Source organism: Xyrauchen texanus, chromosome 34, assembly GCF_025860055.1.
Source record: "Xyrauchen texanus isolate HMW12.3.18 chromosome 34, RBS_HiC_50CHRs, whole genome shotgun sequence".
Taxonomy (NCBI): Eukaryota; Metazoa; Chordata; class Actinopteri; order Cypriniformes; family Catostomidae; genus Xyrauchen; species Xyrauchen texanus.
In genome coordinates, this window is record NC_068309.1 from 27364066 (window position 1) to 27390393 (window position 26328).

The 26328-nt window shown below is 38.2% G+C and overlaps 1 protein-coding gene across 2 annotated transcripts; it reads left to right on the plus strand.

The window, feature by feature from the left end:
* Nucleotides 1–659: 659 nt before the first annotated feature.
* Nucleotides 660–22389, plus strand: LOC127627300 (lissencephaly-1 homolog B-like). 2 transcript variants are annotated; one of them, XM_052103641.1, is made up of 11 exons: nt 660–834; nt 9918–10188; nt 14189–14273; nt 14426–14500; nt 14604–14810; nt 16257–16425; nt 16906–17008; nt 17550–17778; nt 18118–18219; nt 19622–19778; nt 20102–22389. In XM_052103641.1, the coding sequence occupies exons 2-11, from the start codon at nt 10157–10159 to the stop codon at nt 20173–20175; spliced, it is 1233 nt and encodes a 410-aa protein (XP_051959601.1). In that variant the 5' UTR covers nt 660–834; nt 9918–10156; the 3' UTR covers nt 20176–22389. The 2 variants fall into 2 exon arrangements, with proteins under 2 accessions (XP_051959601.1, XP_051959602.1); XM_052103642.1 differs by lacking the exons at nt 660–834; nt 9918–10188 and having other exon boundaries at nt 14236–14273; nt 14426–14499; nt 14602–14810.
* Nucleotides 22390–26328: the final 3939 nt, after the last annotated feature.

The following is a 26328-nucleotide window of genomic DNA, read 5'->3' on the forward strand; positions in this document are numbered from 1 at the left end:
ACTGTTTCTACAGTAAACTTTCACTGAAAATACAGCAATATTACTGTGAAAACAACAGAAATCATTTACAGTGCATGACATGTTTCAATAGGAAATTTCAAACATGACATTGCACACATTGGTGAAGATGTTTTGTATTAAGTGCATTTACTTTGGTAATATAACAGTTTCCACCAAAATATAATTGTTTTACAGTTATTGTTAAATTGGCAACTAGACATTAGCCACCAATGTCATTTTCTGATTCGAATTTTTGTGTGAATGTTTAGTAGCCTACACTAAACAAAATGATGAAAATTTGTTTTTTCTTGCACTCTTTCTTTATAACGGTTTTACAGCGGTAACAATAATTATAGTAGACTATTACATTTGAGTGGAAACTATGGTAACCATCATATTAGTGTTGGGTTGACTCGAACTTTCTCTATCGGGTCCATTATTATATGAATTTTTACCAAAAATGTATACTTTGAATATCCATATTTTAAAACTATTTAATCAAACTATTAAACCAACTGGCTTTTTGAAACACTACATGTTTATAGAAACACAACCCATTCCAAAAGCTCGCAAAAAGTAACTCTTCCGCAGTGTCGGTTCAAGGTTATGATGTGTGTGACCGCTGGTGTGACTCAAGGCGGGCGCGCACCCGCCCGCACCGTGCGCGTGTCCGTCATCAGCAGACGGTTATGCGGCGCAGAAATCAAGGAGAAACAGCGCTGACTGAGCCGGAAAATCGGAAGTGACTTTCAGCAGAGACATACCTCATTCGTTTTAAGTTTTTTTTTACTTGGTTCTGTGACCTGGCTGATGAGAAACGCTTCATATGAGAAGGTAAGGACACTCGGTGTTTGTCGCTGGCTGCAGTCTGGTGAAAGTGAGTCGGTTTAAGTGAGTATGTGGCGGTGAAATTTGCGCCGCCTGCCTGACTGACTCAAAATGGCGGACAGGCCGTTAGAGCAAAAATAAGGGTGGGATTATCCGAAAGAGATGGAAACTTAACGTCTGCCCTTGTCATAACGTAGAAACGACATCAGTATTCATATATAACTTTTCACTAAATTAATTTACGTCAAATTTGTGACGGACGCCCTCAGTGAAGTGGTTTGACCCAAACTAATGTTAGTTTACGTTAGCATCACCTCAGCACTAAACGCGCTGAATAAGTAATTACAGTTTGTGTCATTTGTTTATCCGTGTTTCAGAAACCTCTATTGCACTAAAATGGCTTCAGTGAAGCCTTTAAAGTGATATTTCCATGACCGGTGTCGGTAATATTTGCGATTGGGTGTGCCTGTGATGTTGAGAGGAGGCCGAAGCCGCTTCAACTCGATGCCGGTAGAGATCTGCATGTTTTCACTGCTGGTATGATCGTGTTTATGCAATCTGACAACAAAGGCGTGTGTGGTATTTCATGCTTTATTAATAGTCTTGCAGTTCATAATTATAGGCCTAGTTCGCAAACAAATGGTCAACGGTGATCATTTGTCTGGGTGCTATAATGTTTTGATTTGGTGTTCAATATATAATGTTCTAGGAATAATTATTTAAAGCATCATATTGCTCAGTTATTATTGAACATTGGCTGTGCTCGGCTCCAATAAGTAATGCAACGCCACCTTTATGTTTTTGACAGGTTAAGAAAACGTCAGTCCTCCGCACCTAGATCATTCAGTAGTCATCACTCTCACTCATACCACGTGGGCGTTGCCGTATTCTGTTTAATTATAATTATTTACCCGCCCTAAATAATTTAGATTAATAAGCCCAAACTTGTTTTTTTTTTTGTTTGCTTGTTTTACCCAGAACAAAGAATTTGTCGTTTAATGCAATTAGTTAGAAAAGAAAATGGCCTTCAGGATCAGGGGCCGTATTCATGAAATGTTCTTAGAAGACATTTCTTCTTAACTACCATTTTCTTCTTCATTTTTTAACTTAAGGGAAATGTTGTATTCCCGAATAAACTTAAGAATTTTCCAAGAATTGCACTTAGGATAAATTATAAGAAATTCATAATAATGTTCCTAAGAACTTTTGTTAAGAACATTTTCTTGAATCCAGCCCTAGAAATCTACTCTGAAAACATTTTAAGGATAAAATAATTTATAAAGTTAGGAGTAGGAGACCTGCTGAAAAAGTAGAGCCATATGAAAATGAGAAGGAAATCTCACCCCTCTGTGATTTCCAAAACTCAAAAACATTAGAACTTGCACATGACTTCTATTTAAAACAGAAATCAGTGTTTTAGTGTTATCACGGTATCAAAATGTCAGTAGTCAGTACAGATACCAGTGAAATTTCACGTTTCTCGATACCACAGTAAAAATATGCTAATATTATTTAGTTATTTAAAAAAATATATAATTCTAGTTTAAAAAGTATTCTTTTCCAGAACTCTGTTTAAAGTTTAATTTCATCATCAAAATGGTGTCTAATAAATTAATTCAAAAATATTTAAAAAGGGAAAATATTACTTTTCAACATGTCATTGAATTTTTTAGCCAAACTTTAATTCAACAGCAGTTTTGCTTGTGATGTATTGCTTTATTATTATTACAGTATATATTAAAGTACATTTTATTATACAGTAATATATGTTTGTTACAATTACTTCAGTAGACCTTTTTCACACTCTGGGTTTTGGAATGTGGAATTAAAGGTTTACAGGGTAAACTTCAACAGTGGTGAATGAGAGATCACAGCAAATATTATTTTCACGTACCAATTTGCTCCAATAAGACCTGCAAATAAAAAGAAAAAATCCAATATTGCGTTTGAATGACTTTCCAGAAGAGGTAAAATGGGAGAAGATGCCAAATTTACTGTCACTCTCTCAGCAGCTGTAATAGAAACCCCTCGCAGTTGTGGTCATTTTTTTAAACTAATTCCTGGGTAATGTAACAATAAGCATGATGTTATAAATGTACACTACATATAAAAAACAATTATAATATAAAAACATTGCAAGATTTACACTGATAAATGAGGCATAAATACGTCATCACAGTCTGTGAAAAAGGTCTAATTCAGCCATCTAGCTTTTATTTTGAATACTGCTTTTACGATGACGTGTGTTTTTTGTGACAAGCTTCACTTTTCTGTTCGCGGCATGGCCCGGTGTGATCATTGAAGACTTTTAAGTCGTGTCTTAAATCTCATCTCTTTACACTGGCCTTTGACTCTGACAAATTAAATGTATGATACAGTTTTGGAGTGTTTGTATTTTAGGTTACTGGTGTTTGTGTATGTGGTCATTTTGAAATGTTATGTTTTAAATTTTATTACTGTGCAGTAGGGTTGCAACGGTATGATATTTTCACGGTATGATAACGGCCTCAGAAAATATCAGTTTCACGTATCATGGTATACGGTATTAAACAATTATTATTATCAGTTACAATGACCGTTGAAGGAGTGAAAATAGAAGTTTTTTTTTTGGTTGAACAAATGTTTTATTATTATTGAAACTTGAAACCATTTAGTTTTTTAATTGAAGTAGCTATGTGTAAAAAAAAAAAAAAAAAGTCTCCCTTTTGAAAATAAATAGAATAAATAAGAAAGCTAACAGAATTATAGTTATAAACCAAATTATAAACATGATAAAAATAGCATGTAACTATAACTTGTTATATAACTAAACCATGTTAGCTTGTTAAAAATGAACTACTAAATGAAAAATAACATCAGCTGTGTGAGCTTTTAAAGTATTGTCCTATGATTATTAACAGTTAACATATACTGCTCCTGTCTGTACCTTTAACTCAGTGGTTCTCAACTGGTTTTGCTTCAGGACCAGATTTTACATTGGAAACCAAGTGGCGACCCGCCATAGTAAAAACATAACCTGTATTTAATGTATCCTGGGTCGCATTTCCTTTTATGTTGCGTAGTTTTGTTCATGGTTTACTTGTATAAGCCTGTTATTATCCCATTTGTTTACTAATTTCAAACAATTCAAACAGAACATACATATTGCACAAGAGGAAAGGCTCCTCATTACCATGGTTAGGTCAGTGTGCTAGTCTTGAATAATAGTAATAATAATAACAAATTATTGTATTTATAAAAAATAAATACTAGCTGAAACACATCTTTAAACTTTAACTACAACTGCCACTGTTCAGATAAAATGAGGTCTAATAGATTCTACCTTTTAGATTATTTCATATGAAACTATAACTTTTTGTAAAAATATAACTAATATATATGTATGTGTGTGTGTGTGTGTGTGTGTGTGTGTGTGTGTGTGTAATATAAACATTTTGTAAAGAAATTTTTTGGTGCATACAGTGTTTTTTGGCATGATAGGGCCTGCTGTTTTAGAGGTTCGACTTGACTTCCTCCGTAACACTTTAAACTAGAGAAGTCTCAATAGAATGGAAATTGTTCACATCAGTTTTGATGTCTGCGCTCCGCAATATAGAGGGAAGCCCGGTTGTGGCACGCGCATGCCAGAGAGAAGCACAGATAATGATCGCGAGCTGGTTCTGTTACCCTTGTGCGAAAGTGCAGATGAGAAGCCTTTAGCTAATTGCGTGATTATCATTAAATTTGACTCTGCAGTCCTATATGTACTGGATCACCGAAATATCTTCAATGGGAGAACCATGTCATTGTTCTTTCTCTTCTCTCCGCGACCCAGTCCAAAAAGACCAGTTGAGAATCACTGCTTTAACTCACACACACACACACACACACACACACACACACACACACACACACACACACTCACTCACTCACTGTGCATCCGGAAAGCATTCACAATGCTTCACTTTTTCCACATTTTGTTATGTTACAGCCTTATTCCAAAATTTATTAAATTAATTATTTCCCTCAAAATTCTACAAACAATACCCCATAATGACAACATGAAAGAAGTTTGTTTGAAATCTTTGAAAATGTATAATAAAATAAAATCACATGCACATAAGTATTCACAGCCTTTGCTCAATACTTTGTTGAAGCACCTTTGGCACCAATTACAGCCTTTTTGTGTATGATGTTACAAGCTTGGCACACCTATTTTTTGCAGGTCTTCTCACGCTCCATCAGGTTGGATGAGGAGCATCAGTGCACAGTCATTTTCAGATCTTTCCATAGATGTTCAATCGGGTTCAAGTCTGGGCTCTGGCTGGGCCACTCAAGGACATTCACAGAGTTGTCCCATAGCCACTCCTTTGTTATCTTGGCTGTGTGCTTGGGGTTATTGTCCTGTTGGAAGATGAACCTTTGTCCCAGGTGAGCTGTCAGAGAGCTCTGGAGCAGGTTTTCATCAAGGATATCTCTGTACATTGCTGCATTTATCTTTCCCTCGATCCTGGCTAGTCTCCCAGTTCCTGCCGCTGAAAAACATCCCCACAGCATGATGCTGCCACAACCATGCTTCACTGTAGGGATGGTATTGGCCAGGTGATGAGTGGTGCCTGGTTTCCTCCAGACATGAAGCTTGCCATTCACGCCAAATGGTTAAATCTTTGTTTCATCAGACCAGAGAATTTTGTTTCTCATGGTTTGAGAGTCCATCAGGTGCCTTTTGTCAAACTCCAGGCGGGCTGTCATGTGCCTGTTACTGAGGAGTGGCTTCTGTCTGGCCACTCTACCATACAGGCCTGATTGATGGAGTGCTGCAGAGATGGTTTTTCCTCTGGAAGTGTCTCCTCTCTCCACAGAGAAATGCTGCAGCTCTGTTAGAGAGACCATCGGGTTCTTGGTCACCTCCCTGACTAAGGCTCTTCTCCCCTGATCTCGCTCAGTTTGGCCGGGCGGCCAGCTCTAGGAAGAGTCCTGGTGGTTCCAAACTTCCATTTACGGATGATGGAGGCTACTGTGCTCATTGGGACCTTCAATGCTGCAGAAATATTTCTGTATCCTTCCCCAGATCTGTGCCTCGATACAATCCTGTCTCGGAGGTCTACAGACAATTCCTTTGACTTCATGGCTTGGTTTGTGCTCTGACATGCACTGTTAACTGTGGGACCTTAGACAGGTGTGTGCCTTTACAAATCATGTCCAATCAACTGAATTTACCACAGGTGGACTCCAATCAATTTGTAGAAACATCTCAAGGATGATCAGTGGAAACAGGATGCACCTGAGCTCAATTTTGAGTGTCATGGCAAAGGCTGTGAATACTTGTGTACATGTGATTTTTATTTTTTTTGTTTTTATTTTTAATAAATTTGCAAAGATTTCAAACCAACTTCTTTCACGTTGTCATTATGGGGTATTGTTTGTAGAATTTTGAGGAAAATAATGAATTTAATAAATTTTGGATTAAGGCTGTAACATAACCAAATGTGGAAAAAGTGAAGCATTCACAACAAGCCTGTGAGCTTTTAAAGCAGTCGTGTGTCAGTTATACTGCGCGCTGATACCGGTAGTACTGAGCACACCCGAGCGATAATATCATGTATTGGCGATCTCGCGGGCTGACGATAGGACGATCTGCCAATGAAGAAGATCGGACAACTCTATTATGCATGTTAACCTGATTTTAGTGTGATAAAATCGCTTACTAACCTTTTCTGTGTAAAGTTATAGACAATTTTACAACTTTGTTGCCATGACAATGTAATGTAAACACCCTAAAATGACTAAAAATGGCAGATAAAACAACTTTACATGAACGTTAACAGAAGAATTAATGTAAGTGCTTCACATTTCTGGCTTTAAACCCTCCAAAAATGGGCCTCATTCACTTCAATTGTAAGTGCCTCACTGTAACCTCGATTTATGCTGTTTTTTTTCTCAAAGGAGGGAAAAGTAGATATAATTGTGGTAATAAACATTATGCCACAAAATGCTGTTGATTGACCTTAACTTATAGTGAACCTGCTACTATTGCTACAGTAACAAAGAAGTCTAGGCACATAACTGACCATACACAAAACCATAAGTTTGGTACAGTATGGACAGTAAATTATGAAAATATAAACTACAAGCAGAGAATGAAAAAATTAAATAAGATTCAAAGTCCACAAGACTTCCTTTTCTTCAAATCTTGTTGTTTTATTATAAAATACATTGGGTTTTAAAACTTCAGAAACCCCAGCATTGAAGCTATGTGTGCTCTGTGAAACTATAGAAATAAAATGACTTGACTTATCATAGGAGAATTTCAATGTTCAGGCAGTGTTTTGTTTAGTTTTTTCTCTCTCCACAGACAGGTATTTTACCCTGATCTTTTTATAATGTAGAGAAGTTGAACCTAATGATTTCCTCTATTTGGTCCTTGAATTGTTACTCTAACAAGGAGTAGCCCTTAAGAGGGAAGTATCACATTCATTCAAATGCACCGAATAGTATATTGATGTTCTATATAGCAGGCAGGACATGAGATGATCTTGCTCCTATTGCACATTAGCTCACAGACTAAGGACCTGTCCACACTGAAAGTGTTTTTGCGTCCCTCCACACTCTTACTTTCATAGTTATTCTATGTAAACTTGTGCTAAACCAGTGGTTGCCAAACTTTTTACTGTGGCTTACCCCTCCAAATATTCAACATGCCTTTGTGTACCCCCTCTCTAAGGCAAAGTTATTTTGATAATAAATCTATTTATCGCAATATAATAAATAAAAACAAATCGTGGACAACTGACAAGGCAAGTCTAGTATAAATTATAAATTTGACTAGCTTTCACTTAGTAGTGTGCTGGGCGAATAAATGTACTTTTATCCCACACTTATGCACAACGCTTGAGTAGATGCATTTTTTTTTAACCACAAAAGATACAGGTTTTTCATTGCTTGCCATTTATCTGACCTTTATGAGACAACCATTTTGGTTTTTCTGCACTTGAGGGTGCACAAAATAATATTTTGCCTGTAAGAAATCCTTGAACTTAATTTAAATGCTATTTCAGACTGGGATGAAATTAGAATATGATATGAATTTCTGAATTTTGTTTGCATACCGTCATCGTCACCTGACGTACCACCAGGGGTACGTGTAGCGCAGTTTGGGAAACCCTTCACTAGATGAATGTCTTTGAACATTGCACAACATTATGCAGTTTTTTTCAGCACCTTGTACAGGAGCGCCATGCTATTTTCAAGTAGGTGTAGCTGCAGTTTGGAGACCTCCAAATGGGGGCAGTATCTCCAAAAGAGGGCATAGTTACTCCAGAAAGGGGTGGGGTTACTCCAAAAAGGGGTAGCACCAACTCCATAAGGGGACATCACTTCCACTCATGGTTAAGTTTAGGGAAAGGCTTAGGTTAGGTGCTCTCTATATCTTTAATGGCGATTTGGAGCTCATGCCCGTTTTGGAGCACTGCCTGCAGCTATACCCTTCTCGCTTTTTTAGACACCAGGCCAGGTAATAAAGAACGAGGGCTGCAATTTACAATTTTGATAATTAATCTTCGATTATTTAATTGATTAATCGAATAAAGCGAACATTTATTTCCTTTAAATTATTCTGTACCCTTTCTCTGCAATTGGTTTGATGCGGATGCACATTCTTGCTCAATGAAGTTTAACGAATAGCCTGATTTTGAATAAACGTTCATGCATTATAAAACATCGAAAATAAATGTAAGAATAAGCATCAAATTGGCTTCAACTTTTTTCAAATGAGAAAACATTGACATCAATGTATAGTGACATCACTGACGGACCTTCTCCATGCACGTTGCACACATCCAACTTATCGATAATTAAATTTGTTGATTATTTTCATTTCATTTGTTGCAGTATTGAAAAGAATGCCAACTTTTAAAAGCATGTCTCGTCACCTGTGTTCTGAAATATTCGTTGTGCTGCATCTAGCTTTTTGTAGTGAGTTTTTAATAATGCGTTCGATCTGATTTTTTTCCCATGTCATATACCTGTTGAACTGATGAAAACATTGCCATCATTTGGGCAATCATTCTGAATAATTCAGACTATTTAAGGTTAAGAGATGAGAGTTTGGTTAGGTAGGCCTTTTCCTTAATTACCAACAGTCCTGATCTGCTAATGGGATCGAAGATTGTCCATAAAATGTAATGGCTGCGGCAAGATGATGGCATGTTCTGCTTGGTGTTTGCGTTCGTCTTTCTTTGAATGTATGAGGTGAGGATTCAATAGAGGCTCCTTTCCCATGAAAATCCTCCTTATATACCCATTATTGCAAGACCTGATGCATGGTTGATAGGGTTGGCAGAGTCATGAAAATGTCCTCAACCCAGGTCATAAAGGCCAAACTCAGTTCTGAATTATGACTGTAACAAGCTGCACAGAACCTGAACAGCAAAAGCATCCAAGTCAAAAGGTTGTGGAAGTGCAAATTATGATATGAATCACTTTACAAATGGGTTCTCCCAAGTCTAAAACAACACCACATGTCTAGATTTCTTTCACTGAAGGTCAGATTAGATATTTTCTCCTGTGTCAAGCTATTTCAGTGTACACCACACAGATTAGAGTAGTAGATATTTGAAGGCCATCAAAATTGACTGAAAGGATTACAAAGTCTTGTCTCAGTCACCCCACCCCACTACTCTTCACTCGTCTGGACGAGTTTTATTGGACCATTGTCTCCCTCCAGGATTAACTGAGGAGATTTACTCCACAGTCACCTCAATCACTTCCAGTATGGTTGTTGTTGAGGGGCTCTGTTCATGTTTTAGGGAGGGAATTCATGCTTCCTTAAGAGTGCACATGGACAAAATAACAGCTGCACAAATCAATTGATTTGTTGGCGAGTGAGCTTAAAAGCTAGCTGATGAGTAATTGCTTTTTTATTATTATTATTACTATTGTAATTTTCTAAAGGTTTATTGTCTGGGTTAAGTGACTCATTTTGGACTTCAACCAGGTCAAGGCCAGATTTCTTGTTTCTTCACTTTAGTCTTGTATGAACTACTTTTGGTTCTTTCTCTAATTAACCCCCCCCCCCCTCCCCCTCTCTCTCTCTTTCTCTATCTCTCTAGATGGCAAGCGGATCATACTGTTGATAGTTCCAGGAGGTCATCTGTTTTGCTCTTGTCTGGTCTGGCGTGTCGCTGTGGAGGAAGTGTCCGAGCCACAAGCTGAAGGTGTTTCAAGAAGCGTCATTTTGCACAAGACATTGTGTGTCTTCTCCCGTAGTCCATCCTGCTGAGGAGCAGCTCAGGACAGCTCGGCAGCTCCCGGCTTGGGGCAAAGACAGCACCTCCACACTCCTGGCAAAATGGTGCTGTCACAGAGGCAACGAGACGAATTGTGAGTCCGTGTCTTTATTTGTGCAAACACTCAAAACATGCAGTCATGGACCGCTATCACATCTATAAATATTGGATAATATTTAACAGGAATCTGTTCTGTTAAAATACAAAATGATCTCATTTGGTAACAGATTATTGAGGACATCAAATCCAATAAGAATTGCATTTCTTACTCAAAAGTACTAAAATAATCGTTTAGAGGAATTGGAATTTAATTCTTTATGATTCCCATCCCTCCACATACAGTAATTATCCTTTAGTAGAGATTGGGAGATTCAGACATTGGGTGATTCAAACTGCAGTCAGTGCAGTGCTGTGCATCTGCTCGGTACAGAAATGTCTAGTAAAGAACATGGCTGCCTGTGCCTCAGGGAGCTTCCTTTGACTGCAAGTTAGCTTGAATATTTCATTAAGCCCTCATGACTGAGGAGTGGAGGATGGGTTCATAATTGCCTGACCATCCTTGTGCCTTTGTACTTTTTTGCCCAACAGCCACAGTGGCTGGTGACTGCCCAATTTAGATTTTTTTTAACAACCAGTTTGGTTTTTCATACAGTTTAGTTTTTTTTCTGCTATATACACTCACTGAGCACTTTATTAGGAACCCTATGGTTTCAGACTGGCTTTCAGACACTTCCCCTGTTTTACTTTGCTTGGAGAAACAGGTAGTCCCTGTGCTTACAGTCCCAGTACCACTGTCAATATGATAATTATGTTGCATTGTTAATATTACAAGCAGTAATTTTGATTCTAAACAATATCTACTGATATATTCATTTTTCATTTATTTAGTTTATTTATTTGTGTTTTTTCCCAGCACTGTATATTGTATGTAAGCTTAAAGCACTTTGCAAACCCTATTTAGTACTTCACAAATAAAAGTATTAGTACTAGTAGTATTAAACACATAATAAACCTACTATTGTGATGCACTTAAGCAAATACTGTAAATGCATGAACAAACAGTCGGTCCATCATAACATTACTTAAAAGCTCCTAAATCCATTTGCTGCATTTTTGAGTGTGACAAAGCACAAAAAACTGTATTGTAGCTGGTTTTTTTTATGAAAGGGGGTTATCCTTTATCCTAATTTATTATCCTGTATACTGTATTTTACTTGCATTTATCTCTGCAAATTCCATGGTTTGAAGTGATTCCTGTGCTGACACTTTTTGCATCAAACATTACAAACTGGGTAACTGAGAATCATTGTTGAAGCCTTGTGGTTCTTTAACGTACCCGTAGTATTCCCACAATGCTTACTTAAACCGCTTTGATGGGGGAAATAAAGGTTCAGGCTCCAACATGACTCTGCTGCGCTCTCTTGCTATTTTGGGACTAGCATGCTTAGATAATGCAATTGTAGCTCAACTGTCACGTATATTTGGACAGACAGATAAAGACTAGCTTGACTACACAACAACTTGCTGTAGCTTGATTATAACTGCACATGTAAATGTTTGTTTACACTCTTCAGGAAGTCACCCTACTTGGGAATGGGTTACTTACAGTTGTCTCTGTACCTATAAATTGGGATTAGAAAATGTGTTTTAGCATTGAAAAAACTACGCTTTTCACTTTAAGTAAATTAATGCTTTGCTCCTTTATAGAAAGTTAATTCTTTGAATATGTTTTAGTTTTTTCTGGTTATTGGACTGCTTCTGTTCAACTCTGTTTAGTTCTGAAAAGTCGCTGTTGCTAAAACTAGTCTCATTAAATATTCAGCATCTGAAGCTGTGAAGAGCTAATTTACATAATGAAGCACAGGAAGAGAGAAAGAGAGAGGCTATGTGTTAAAATGTGTGCCAAGACACAGAGTGAAAGTCCTCCATTTTGGCATTTCTTGCTGTGTCATTTGAGACCTTTTCCATCCTCAGTGGAAGGTTTCCATGGCAACCAGTGTTTTGTTTCCTTCCCTGGTCTTTTTTTTTCTTTTCTTTTTTTTTTTTTTCTCGGCTTCCACCTTCATTAAGAGATTAAATTCCCTAGTTGTTTTCCAATCTAAAAGTTTGCTAAGTGTTTCTTAATTGAGAATGTATGGTTGTTACAGAGGTAAATATGCAAATGTTTTATTAAAAAAACGTTTGCATATCAATAATCTGAGTCACTTTACCTTTTGAACACTTTCTTGTTAAACACAATGTAATGTAATGGCTAGTTCGGATAGTAGAAAGGTGTGATTATTGGTCTCTGGAGTGCAAAAATCTATAAAATATTGAAAAAAATATATTGTATAAAAATTCAAAAATGAGTCTTGATGGTCACTAACAAGATTTGTATGGATCTATACTTATGAGACATACTGCATATTGACTTCTCTACTAGGGTTGCACGGTATACTGGTAATAATAAAATATTGCGATACCAAAACGTTTAAAATGGTATGATATCATCTTGTTGTTAATTTCGGTACTATGTTAAAGTATGCTGCCATTAGCAAAATGTAATGTGGGAGATTTGAGATGAAATCAAAGACTATTTGAAAAAAAAGTCTATATATGGCCAAGTGTGATTTTTTTTTTATTTTTTTTTTTTTATCCCCTTTTTCTCCCAATTTGGAATGCCCACTAGTAGGTCCTCATGGTGGCGGTTACATATATGAAATTTCATCTCAATCAGTTGCCGCCTCTTCTGAGACAGTCAGACCATTGTGCATGACACCGCAGAGACTTACAGCATGTGGAGGCTCATGCTACTCTCCGCGATCGACGCACAACTTACCACATGACCCATTGAGAGAGAGAGACCCACTAATCGTGACCACAAGGAGGTTACCCAATGTGACTCTACCCTCCCTAGCAACCGGGCCAATTTAGATGCTTGGGAGACCTGGCTGGAGTCACTCAGCACACCCTGGTTTCAAACTCACAACCCCAGGAGTGGTAGTCAGCATCAATACTCGCTGAGCTACCTAGGCCCCTATGGCCAATTGTGATCATTAAACAGCAGAAGGATGTCATTTAATTATATAATATACAATAACATGCACACCACAGAATGAATGAGGGGCTCTGCTCCGCTCTGTCATCTCCTTCACACAGGCACGTAGGCGCATGCACACACAGACACGCATGCAGCACACTACTACTCCTTTATTTTCATGCAGTGTGTCCAATAGTATCCATCTGCAGAGCAGTGTGTTTAGTGTATAAATGGCTGTAAACTCTTAAATAACCTTTTTCATCTGAGATTTCAGCTCACGAGTCACAGGAAGTTTGATATAGCGAACACTTCAAAAACAGGAAGAACTTAAAAAATCTTTAAAAATAGAAGTTATGCTGAAATTAGAGCATTATTTAACTGGATGCTAATTGAAGGACAGAAACATATTACTGCTATACAAAAGTGTAATATCCAAAGTAGAAACAATAAGACTCATAATAACAATGGTATATTATTAAATGGTTAAATTATTAGTATTATTTATGTGTAAGCAATATAACAAAAGCTGAATACCATTACTGAAGATCAGTGTGTTGTGATTCAGCCATGACAACCTCAGGTAATACGATTGTTTTCATTTACACTGTAAAGCCCTGTTGTGCATCTTTGTTTTTTACCAAAAATAATTATTTATAAATTATTATTATTTTCATTTGATCAAAGCTGTAAAGTATGTATTTGATTAAACACAATTTGTTCATAATATTTAATTAAAATATTTAACATGGAATCCAGTCTTATGCAGTTCTTTTTGTCAATCATTTTCTGTGTAATTTCATTAAAAATCTGAGGGATTTTGTATTTGAGTATCTAGTTGGTATCGATAGGGAGGATATCGTACTGAAGCCAAAATTTTGGTATCAGAGCAACCCTACTCAATACTAATATAATAAGTCCAGTCTCAAAATGTATCACTTACCATGATGGGCACATACTTTTCAGTAGAGCATGATACTGTTTCCATAGAGGATGTCTGAAAGTATTTATTAGGGCTTTACTGCATGACTGTGTATCTCCTTTGTCTGAAAATAGCCTACATCTCTTTGTCTTTCAGAAATCGAGCTATAGCAGATTATCTGCGCTCCAATGGCTACGAAGAGGCTTATTCTGTTTTTAAGAAGGAAGCAGAGTTGGATATGGTAATTGGCTAACTAAGGTTTTATAAAATACAGATAATCATGTGCCATTTCTTATATTAGTAGATGACAATTACATTTTTGCCTGTAATATGATTAGGGAGTGTATGCCATTACCAGTATTCCACCCTTTGTCTCCCAATGCATGGTTACAGAATGAGGAGTTGGATAAGAAGTATGCAGGCCTATTGGAAAAGAAATGGACTTCAGTCATTAGATTACAAAAAAAGGTTTGTTTCTTTTTTTCAGTGTATGCTTTAATTTCTTTGGCTATTGGATGCTACATTTCCAGTATAAACACTCATAACCCCAGTGTTTCCTGGCTCTTGTTAGGTTATGGAGTTGGAGTCAAAGCTCAATGAAGCCAAGGAAGAGATCACTTTAGGAGGCCCTGTTAGCCAAAAGAGAGACCCCAAAGAGTGGATTCCACGCCCACCTGAGAAGTATTCCCTCAGCGGCCACAGAAACCCTGTCACACGTGTCATCTTTCATCCTGTGTTCAGCCTCATGGTCTCTGCCTCAGAGGATGCCACTATAAAGGTCTGTTAGCGTTTTTTGTGTTCTGTTTTCTTCCGTCTGCTCTCATTCTTTTCTGCTGAGTCACTTACTATCTCCATGGAGAAATTGTGATGCTCTGGTTTCACAGGGCAACAGCACAGTGATCAGTTCTTCAGTTCTCTGGACATCAGATGGCACAGCAGCCTCTCTGTCTGAATTTTTATCAGATCTTTTCTGATGCATTTTTCCTTGTGAAGATGCACAGATTGATCAAAAAGAGATCACCGCTGATTTGTTCATTTTCATGCAAGATCAACTCTTTGCTAGAGACATTTAGTGACACCCTAGGTCCTGTAGATTGGATCTCCACTGAGTTGCCCAAAACACTGCTATTTGCAGTGGTCCCCCCTTTGAAAACGTACACCTGATTTGTACTTTATGCATCCCCTTTTTTGCAGGGGTTCACACACACAAAGTGGCGGCTGTTGCCTAGCCTGCGCGAGGCTCCTTTTCTCGCGGCCATGCACAGGCCAAATTTTCGTGTTGTGTAGCATTGCTTCAAACCCATATGACAAATTTGAGAAAAGGGGCAGAGCAGATGTGCTTTTGAGGCAAAGTAAAACTTAAGATTTGTAGTCACACAGTTAACCTTACCCATAATTCTAACTCTTACCCTAAACTCTAACCCTTATCTTAAACCTACCATTAACCTCAACTTAAGTAGCAACAAATGTGAATCTTTTTTGTTGAACAACATGTAATTACACAATAAGTAAATTGCATTGTATGTATTTTAATGTTAGTACATAGTATTTAAGGACGCCTAATATAAAGTGGAACCATTAGAACTACTGCAAATAATGTTAAAAGGAAAATGTTTCCACTTCAAATAACCTGTTGCAGCTCCTCAGTTGATCTTGTTCAGAAAGACAAGTAAGCTTGTTTATCTACTACCTTTTTGTATACTGATTAAAAAGGTCTAAGTACACTAAACTTTGGTTTCATTAATTCATACAATTGTTTTAAATGTTTAAGTCATCATCTTGACTGGGCTTTAAAATAGTGCTGTCACTATAATTATTATATATATATATATATATATATATATATATATATATATATTTTATAATTGAGTAATCTAGCAATTATTCTGATGAATAATCAAGTAATTGGGAAAATTATTAAATCATTTTTCAAATTTTTTACTGCACTGCAGTCTGTCATTTGGAAAAGAGTTCAACCGGAGAGCATTTCAAGTATTAATGCCTCAGGCCATCAAGAGCTGCACACACATGATGTGCTGTGCTGCCAGGTGAAAGGAAAAACAAGGTTTTACTGCTGTCTGTCATTTAGATGTCTTGATTGCAGCATTAGTCTATAATGTACTCAATATATGATTATAATGTTATCAGCCAATGTTTTTTCTAAAAATAAAAATAAATATTTAAATCAAATGTGTGAGCTCTTCCTGTTGTTGTCTTTGTGCAGGTTTGGGACTATGAGGCCGGGGACTTTGAGCGCACACTGAAAGGTCACACTGACTCTGTGCAGGACATCTCCTTTGACCAGACTGGAAAGCTGCTGGCCTCCTGCTCTGCAGACATGACCATCAAACTCTGGGACTTCCAAAGCTTTGAGTGCATCAGGACCATGCATGGTAATGACAGCCACAGTTAGCTACTGTTTCATGGAAGAACTTCCTTGAATTGTCTTTGACCCACCATGTACCACAGCCACCTCCAATATAGGCTTAAAGCTTATTGAGATCCTTATTAGTGTGGCTCAGAATCCTCCCTCTCTGGATGTTGTAACTCAGTCAGGACCTGTTGATCTTGGGGGAGGGGGAAAGGTTTGTTTGGGGCTGGATTAACCAAGATGGTAGTTTTAATCTCTTACTCAAACAACAGAGACCCCTCTTTAATCATATAACATAGATGCTTCTGTACTTTAGATTGGTCAGTAAATGACTTAAGTCAATTAAAATCAAGATTCAAAATAATTTTAGCTGTGTTCGATCTTTAATAAATGTGTGCATGGTCCTGTAAGGCCATATTTTCATTGATCATAATAACTTTTTAACTACGTGTTTGTCTTGCATCACACATTAAATGTCATTCATCTTCCCCTCTCCTTTCAGGACATGACCACAATGTGTCGTCAGTTGCCATCATGCCCAATGGTGATCACATAGTGTCTGCTTCCAGGGATAAGACCATGAAAATGTGGGAGGTGGCCACTGGGTGAGGAATACTGAAGCCCATTGTTGGAGCTGATATAGTGGGTTGATTGTGAGCTGAATATTGTACTCAGGAAACACACAAATAGATTTTGGAATCCGGACAGTTTGGAGTCACAATTCTAGCTCTGAATATCTTGCAGTTTTTTACACAAAGGCAAATTCAAGTCGGGGCTAAATTGTTAATTGTGTTAAAAATGCTAAAACAAACAATAAGTGCATTTATATGCACAACAACACACTGATAACAATCAAGTTTCAACGTCCATATGTTATCAGACATGCCCACAACTCATGCATACTTTGAATGAGCTGTTAGAACACAGTAAAAATGTTTACATGCAGAGCGATATTCAAGGTAATGGGCAAAAATCTACATGTGCTGATTGTGTTTGCTTAAACAGTTTATGACCTTTATCATTTTATGGCATTTACATGACCTTACATGTTGTTGAGTTGGTAAGTGTACTAGTTGCATGATTTGTGCATTTAAATGCACTCGTAGTCTAAGTGTATGTACATTGAATGTCTTTGTCTTTCCTCAGTTACTGTGTTAAGACATTCACAGGACACAGGGAGTGGGTGCGTATGGTGCGGCCAAATCAAGACGGCACGTTGTTGGCCAGCTGCTCTAATGACCAGACGGTGCGCGTGTGGGTGGTGGCCACCAAAGAGTGCAAGGCGGAGCTGCGGGAGCACGAGCATGTGGTCGAGTGCATCTCCTGGGCTCCCGAGAGCGCACACCCCACCATATCTGAGGCCACCGGCTCCGAGGTAAGGAAGAGATGTTAACTGTTCTTTGTATATACTGCTTATACTGCCCTACAAAGCAAAAACTGGATAATGTGGATAATCTTAACAAAGTTGAGCCAAGCCTGTCAGGAAGATAATAGTCTTATAAGGTTTCAGTCATAACTACATTTTGTGTAGTTGTTGTTTATGTTAGTAGTAGATGTGTACATTTTGATTTTGCATGACAGTATAGTTAAGCCAAATTTTACGGGTATTGTTAGATGTAGCATTTTCTTCTCTCTTCCTTAAATGCAGAAGCGTGATCCTCCAGAATGGTATTTTATTGTTAATAATTTGCTATGTAACTCAATTCTTTTGCAGAACAAGAAAAGTGGAAAGCCAGGGCCATTCCTGTTATCCGGATCAAGAGACAAGACCATCAAAATGTGGGACATAAGTACTGGCATGTGCCTTATGACACTGGTGAGTAGAGGTACAATTCAGAATGGAATACTAGTGTACTGCTTACTGCATACTACGCAAGATACATTTTATATTTCCACATGCTATAAAAACATAGGTACAGTGCGCATTATGCAATGATAAACATCTCAAAAACTAGTATGCTAGCAGACGCTTTAATCCAAAGCGACTCACAAATTAGGAACATGGCAAGCAATTTGTTGTACACAAGTCAACAATATCTGCAGTATTGCACTGCCAAGTTCTCAAAGTGGCTGGTGTTGTACATAAGCTAGCATAGAAGAAAGAGACAGACAAGTTATTTTATTTTTTTATTTTAAATATTGTTAAATATTAAGTGTATTTAAAGTGGATTGGTTAAGTGCTCTCGGAACAGATGTGATTTCAGCCAGTTCTTGAATGTTGAGATGGTTTCAGCAGGTCGTGTGGAGGTTTGAAGCTCATTCCAACACAGAGGAACTGAGAAAGTGAATGATCGTAAAATAGACTTTGTGCCTCTGTGCGATAGGACCACCAGGCGCTGCTTGTTAATTGACTGCAGAGAGCGAGTTGGAGCATAGACCGGTAGAAGTGAATTGAAGTAGGAGGACCATTGGCTGTCCCGAAGGCAAGAGTCAAAGCCTTGAATTTGATGAGGGCAGCTACAGGTAGCCAGTGCTAAAAATCATGAGTGGGGTGAAGTGAGCCCTCTTTGGCCTTAGGCCTTAGAAGTGATGGCTAGGAGACTGGTCAACAGAGCGTTGCAGTAGTTCAGTCTTGAGATAACCAGAGCTTGGACCAGGAGCCTTGCTGCATATTTAGACAGGAAAGGTCTGATTTTCATGATGTTGTAGTGCAAACCTGCAAGACCGGGTGATTAATGAGATGTTGGCGGTGAAGTTACGCTGGTTATCAACCACCACTCCCGATTTCTGAGCTGTCCTGGTTTGCATTAGTGTAGTTAAATCGAGATGAATAGTGAGGTTGTGGTCAACACACGGGTTGGCTGCTGCATTGATGTTGTCAAATAAACCCATTGCATGTTTAATTCAGCAAGTGGCACCCAGTTCTAATAAATATGTGTGTATATATATATTTAAATTCTATCATTTAGATCCTTTTTTCTTTAGTGTATTTTTACAATTGAGTAGGAGTGTCTTTTGGCAGTCCAATCAAATGAGTCAGGAACATGATGTTAAAATTTGTTGTTGATATCTCTTACTGCAGAAATAGTGAGAATAGTATGCTATTCCAAACATAGCCACAGTGTACATATCTTGATGAAGTATAACTCCAGTGGCATTTTGCCCTTTATTGGATGTACTAAAAAAATCAATCAATTCTGACCTTTTATTTAGCAATACTTGTTACTTAACTTTTCCTTAATCTTTCTGTCTATTTTTTTCTGTCTCTGCTATTCTAGGTTGGCCATGATAACTGGGTGCGTGGAGTGCTGTTCCATCCAGGTGGAAGGTTTGTAGTGAGCTGTGCTGATGATAAGACCCTACGTATATGGGACTATAAGAACAAGCGCTGCATGAAGACCCTGAGTGCCCATGAACACTTTGTTACCTCTCTGGGTAAGAAGAGCGGTTATTGTGCTTTGCACAACACTTTGATAGGAAAATAAATAATCTTGGCTGTAAATCGTCTTTAAGTGTATTTACTTAAAATGACATTTTCAAAAATGTTGATTGTAGTTTCATAGTGCATTATGAATGATTATGTGCAAGGAAATTCAGTTTTCATAGATGCACAGTTTTAAAGATGCAATAGACTAGGTCAACATAAGAGACTACCTATTATGAAAGTCACATTGTGTTTTTTTTATCGATGCATATTATGTTCTAGACTGACGTGCCTCATTAATCAACTGCCTATTTCCTTCCTCTTCCCTTCACAGATTTCCACAAGACTTCTCCTTACGTGGTAACAGGAAGTGTAGATCAAACGCTCAAAGTGTGGGAATGTCGCTGATTGCCATAGGATCCGCTCCTATCCCTCCCAGTGCCACCTCTTTGGCTACTCTCAAACCTGCCCTTCAGGATGCACTCATTACTATGGTTACCACCTCATCCAGCTCTCTTCTTATAACTATTGTCCTTTTATGTAAATTACTCTGGCTGTAGTTTGAGCTTATTAAATGTTACACAAGACACAAGGAGAAAAAAAAAAGAAAAGTTAAAAGTAAAGCAAATATTCTTGCATGGTGAATCCAAAACTTGTATACTGTAAATTTTTTTGCTTCTCGTCATCTAAAAGTACCTTAAGAATAAAGAGCACAGGTGATGCTCCAGCCTCAAGCGTTAATGAGCAGAAGGCAGAATGATGCTGTTTGGGGAATTCAGAATGCAGGGCACTCAACTATTTCAGTTCTGTCAGATCAGTTTAGGTTTATTTTCTTTTTGACATGCCAAATTGGCTTTACAGAAAGGAATGAAAAAGATGGTCAAATTCTCTCCATTTAAACTGAAGACAAACAATTTGGTGCTAAAAGTAATTTAACACCAAAAGACCCACTGCTTAATTCTGCCACTTTAAAATCCTAGAAAAACATTCATCACTTTATCAAAGTGGTACATAATAGGATTGTTTTGAGAATATAAGTTCAGTTCATTTTATTAGGCAGTTCTCATTCACAGCCCATCCAGACTCTCGTGCTCTTCATGAAGTCATGTTTGTCAAATCAGCCTGGACAGTTTTGACCATGATTTACCATGATCATTGTATCCCACTAGAAAAGGAGTGCAGAAAAGGCACAGTAAGAAGACTAATCACAAGGACATGAATCAGTAAGTGCACTTGTCTCTGGAGGAGATAGATTCACGCAGGGTTTACATTTTGTTTCTGTTATTTGTTTTTCTCTTTCTTTTTTTGTGTGTGTAGAAAATATAATTCTGACACCCTCTGTTGCCATCTTGGTTATGGAGGACTTTGACACAATTTATGTACTGATAGAGGGCAAATGATGTGCCATTTAACTTTGGGTTCTGAACAAAACATACTTTTGCATATTCACCATTTTTAGAACTACATATTGAATTAGTTAACTATTACAGGGGCAAAGCACTGTACACAAATGCAGCTGCACCTAAACAACTCACAGCTTCAAAAACGGTTAGTTAGCTAATTACAAACTTCCATATTACCCAGCTTTCGTTCCGACCCATGTTCTCCCATTCTCAAAACCGGCAACTCCAGAGGGGCGTTCAATCATTAACAGTTTTCAGTTAGCCCCTCCTTACTAAACACTCAAAATTATTGTGAAAGCATTACCATTGCTTCATCATTTTGCTTCTCTGTACCATCTGCTGTCTGTCCATTCGTGCACACGTTTGTGAAGAGTTCTGGAGATTCTGTGGTACTGCTCAGTGACTTTGTGCTGGATGAGCTTTCTAGTCAGTCTCTCTTGAATCGGGGAGCTTTTTGGTATTTGCTTTGCAGAGGAAGAAATTTAAAGTGTGACGCTCGCTGTTCTGGACCTTTTTGACTCAGCGTGGCTGTGTTTGATGACGAAACCTTGATGGTAGATCAATGTGCAATAACTAAAGGCTGCTCTGTATTAACTATTAAAGGGATAGTTGAGCCAAAAATGAAAGTTCTGTGATCATTTACTCACCCTAATGTTATTCCAAACCCATATGTTGAGTACACGATGATCTAATTTTCATTTTTGGCTGAAATATTGCTTTAAAAAAAAAAAAATGTATGTATTTACATTAAACATTTATAGAAAGGTGGCCTCCTTTTATATAGTAATTATATAAATGTGGTGGACAAGAATTGAGTTTGAAAAGTTCTCTACTGGCTAAGGCAACAATTAGCAACTTTTAAGACTACATCAGTGGTGAGTAGTTAACTGTGCTTGCTGGTCTGCAACGTACTGTTTTGAACAGAAGAGTCACGTGTGCCCAGTCACTGCCGTCCGTGTATGTAGAATCTATGGATGTGCGCGTGGACATCACGGCTGTGTTGTGCATACCGTGGGCTCTTGACTCCAGCTGTTCACTTTCTCTGCCTTGTTAATGTATTGAGAATCCCCAATATCAAGGACTTCATTCTGCTTTTTGTGGTCTCACTGTTGACACACACTTGTGCACTCACATAAATAAATAATTGTCCATCAGTATATCTTGATGTCATTGTTTGCAGCATAATTAAAAATAATAAAATATCTGTAAATATAAACAAGCACCGTTCATTGTGTTTTTCGTCTATTGTTGTGGCAAAAGTATTTTGGCACCCTTGCAAAAACAAAAGGGCAACAAACACTGAATTTAAGCTTCTTACACAAAGAAATCAATTAAATTGCCTGAACAATATTTTGGCACCCTAAATTTAATATTTGGTAGCACAGCCTTTGGACAATGTACAGTAACTGCAAATGTTATTGATTGTGTATTTTAAATTGGATGATTTATTTTACCACTGTTAAAGTGATGGCTTACCCCAAAAAAAGAAAAAATTCAAGACAGTCTGGTAGTTGAAATTATGTTTTGTTTTACTGAGGGGGTCACACAGGCCGTCTCTTCCAGGCTGTTAACTGGGACACTGAAGTATGAAAATGCAGAAGCTTCACACCTCATGCAGAACTGTGACCCAACAATAATTAATATGATTCTTAAACCTTGTCATTCAATTCAATACTAAAATAAGGAAACTCATTTGAATTGAAATATCATGATTACATTTTTTTGTAGGTTATATAAAGTGTTTGTGTATGTCATATCTGATATGAGACAATGACTTTGCTTGACCTTGCACATCTGATGAATCCATGGCTGACAAACTTCAACAGGCTGCCACCAAAACAGCAGTTTCCATGGCAACGGCGGATGATATAGCATGCTCACACTGCACTAGCACGAATGTCTAATTCAGCTCCAGCTTCGATTTATTTTGGTTTGTTAACAGGCATTTTTATCAGTCACTGAAATTATACTGTAATTCATCAATGTAGAGAAACTATAGTTGCCAACCATTTTTTTTTTTTATTTGTGAAATGAAAGTATTGTGATTTGTCTGCTTTGCATCTCTTTTTGTGATCCATGCAAGGAAGAAAGTCATACAGGTTTGAAACATGAGAAAGTAATTACATAATTTTCTGCCGTGGTGAACTGTCCCTTTAAGAGAGGTATGAAAAAGTCAAATAATAGTCTTTATTTGGTGGCTGGAGCCTCAGCGTCTGCAAGACACATTATGATGTGTGCCTGCCAAGAATATAGGGGACATGACTGCTCAATAAAATATTTCAATTTACTACATTTAGTCATCAGCCTCCTAATGCTCTGTATTCTGGCAACAATCATTGTGTATGTGAGAAAGAGAAGGTGATTCTCAGGACACCAAGAACAATAAGATGGCCATTGGTAGAAAGTCATGCAAGACATGAACACACAAGTGAACACAAAGACACAGTCCTGGTTATATTTTTGTCATTGTAATAAATACATCTAACAAAACAACTAAAATTCTAACATACCACGCTGTAATATGACCAGTATGGGAGTGTCAGGCAAGCTCTGCTACGTTCTCTTCAAATTAATTGTGTTAATTAAAAAAAAAAGGGTAAACAGATGAGAGACTAAATAGACAATGATTTTAATTTTTTAGAGTTTTATGACTGTTGTCCTCTGACACTTATAAAACAATAACCATGATATTAAATGAAGTGTTTTTTTGGACATGTACCATGGTAATAACTACAGTATTCTATGAAGTAGGCAACTTTGGGGTCTCAAAATTAAATACCATGCATCCGTGTGTGTGTTTATCTTTCAGTCCAATGATTTACAGGGGAGACGGTCTAGTTTTTCATGGTTTTGCATACTGGTTTCAAACACTTTACATTACAGTTGTATTCTTTTACATAGTGAAAAACATTTAACAAACTAACAATGAACAATACTTTTATAGCATTCATTAATCTTGTTTAATTTCTATTTCAACATATAGTAATACATTTTTAAAATCAAAAGTCATATATGGTAACATTAGTTAATGCACTATGAACTGACAATGAACAATAGTAATTTTCATAAATTAACATTAACCAAATTGTGTTAAAAAGTAATATATACATGGTGTTTCAAATATTATACAGTTATATTTTGTATACAATTGTTTTATGTTTCTTTTGAAATGTTGCTGAAAAGTCTAATATGCTGTTTAATAGGCTATTTCTCTTAAACCATCATTGTAACTATGTTACCACCACGTTTCTGTAAGCAGAGATAACAATGAAGAAAACAGTACACAGTATATTGATGGTCTAAAGGACACCGTCAATTTGACATTCCACTATTTATGTGTCATGTTGTCTATTTATAGTTTTTATTTACAGTAGTAGTATTTGTGTAAAACAGTGAACCGTTTTAGAAAGCCACGCCCTCTAGTGGTGACGTGCAATTTTTAATCTGTGATGACATAAACTACATTCATCTCTCTCTCTCGCTCTGTAATCTGATGTTTGTCTTGTAAAACTACCGTGTAATGTTAGTGTAGATACTTAGTCAAATGTTTGACTTCTCTATCAGTTTGGTATGTAAGGGAATTATAACATATTCTTAAAATATTCTTAGGTATTATTATTATTGCCATTCTCTCAACATTTCCCTGTCACTGATCATTTTAATTGTATGTTGCCTTGTGTTGCCTTACTACAGAACAAATTGAAGACAGTATATGCTAAGATTAGAAGTTGGAAGTTTTCAGCTATTAACCAGCACCACAAAAATTTATGTTAGGTACTTTTCATTGACACTCTCTCAAAATTCCCTCAATATAATGGAAAAGACCCATCATCCATCCATCCATCCATCTATCTATATGAAACAGTAATTTTCAATTGTCTTCTGCTGTAAATCGAGATGTAATTGTAGAAATAATTGTGATGTCTTTAAATGTATTCAGAAGTGATTTAATATGTGTGGGTGAGAAAAAGATAAATATGTAAGTCCTTTTTTTACTATAAAGCTTCACTTTCATGTGAAAGTGGAGATTTATAGTAAAAAAAAAAAAAGAGGACATAAATATTGATCTTTTTCTCACCCACACATATCACTGCGAGGGCATGACCATGACAATGTTGCAGTCGCCCCCCACATTGCTCTTTCTTCCCACGGGATTGAGGACAATGCGGCAGGCGCTGGAAGTGATCCGGGGATCCCCCCTCGGACAACCCGCCCCCCCGGCACGCTCGTTGACTCCCGTCCGTCCTCAAGGAAACAGCGGCTCGCCTCACAGCCAGTCTGCCTATCCTCTCGAGCTCAAAGCAGATGAGCTCGGCGCTGAATCGGAGAGCGCAGCATCTGACGCTGAGGACTCCCCTGGGCTGCCGCTTTCGGGCCAGTACGCCCAGGCTGAGGTCGACGCGCAGATGACCGACATGCTTTCACGGGCCGCCGCTAGTGTTGGGCTGGATTGGAACCCCCCTCCTCCCCACAGCCATCACAGCTGGATGACTGGTTCCTGGGGTCCAGGCGCCGCTTACAGCCTCGCCCCCCCCCCGGTCCCATTTTTCCTGGAAGTGCACGATGAGCTGACGTGATCGTGGAGAGCACCCCTCGCCACTCGCCACAGCGCCACTCGCTCATCCGGTCTCGCTACCCTCGACGGCGGAGCGCGCCATGGATACACGCAATTTCCCAGGTGGATAGGGCAGTTGCGCTCCACCTATGCCCCGGAAATCCTACCACCTTACAGGGCCGCCCTGTACTCCCCTCCAGGCCCTGTAGGACAACATCCTCGCTGACCGCGAAGGCCTACAGCGCTGCTGGACTCGCCACTTCCGCCCTGCACGCCATGGCCCTCCTGCATGTCAACCAGGCCAAGGTGCTCAGAAACATGCACAGGGGTGGCCCTGATCCCGACGTGCTGCAGGAACTGCGCTCAGGGACCGACCTCGCCCTGAGAGCTACTAAGGTCACAGCGCAGTCACTCGGGCAGGCGATGGCCACGCTCGTGGTCCAGGAACGTCATCTATGGTTGAACTTGGTCGAGATGCGTGAAACCGACAAGGCTCGCTTCCTGAACGCTCCTGTCTCCCAGTTCGGCCTCTTCGGCGACACCATCGAGGCCTTCGCCCAGCAGTTCTCCACGATGAAGAAGCAGACAGAGGCCATTTCTCAT

Bases quoted from the DNA above. Each gene is read 5' to 3' on its own strand.
- LOC127627300 (XM_052103641.1), top strand. From the start codon at position 10,157: ATGGTGCTGTCACAGAGGCAACGAGACGAATT. The intron at 14,811-16,256 runs GTCTGTTAGCGT...GTCTTTGTGCAG, and splicing joins CAGAGGATGCCACTATAAAG to GTTTGGGACTATGAGGCCGG. The intron at 16,426-16,905 runs GTAATGACAGCC...CTCTCCTTTCAG, and splicing joins GTGCATCAGGACCATGCATG to GACATGACCACAATGTGTCG.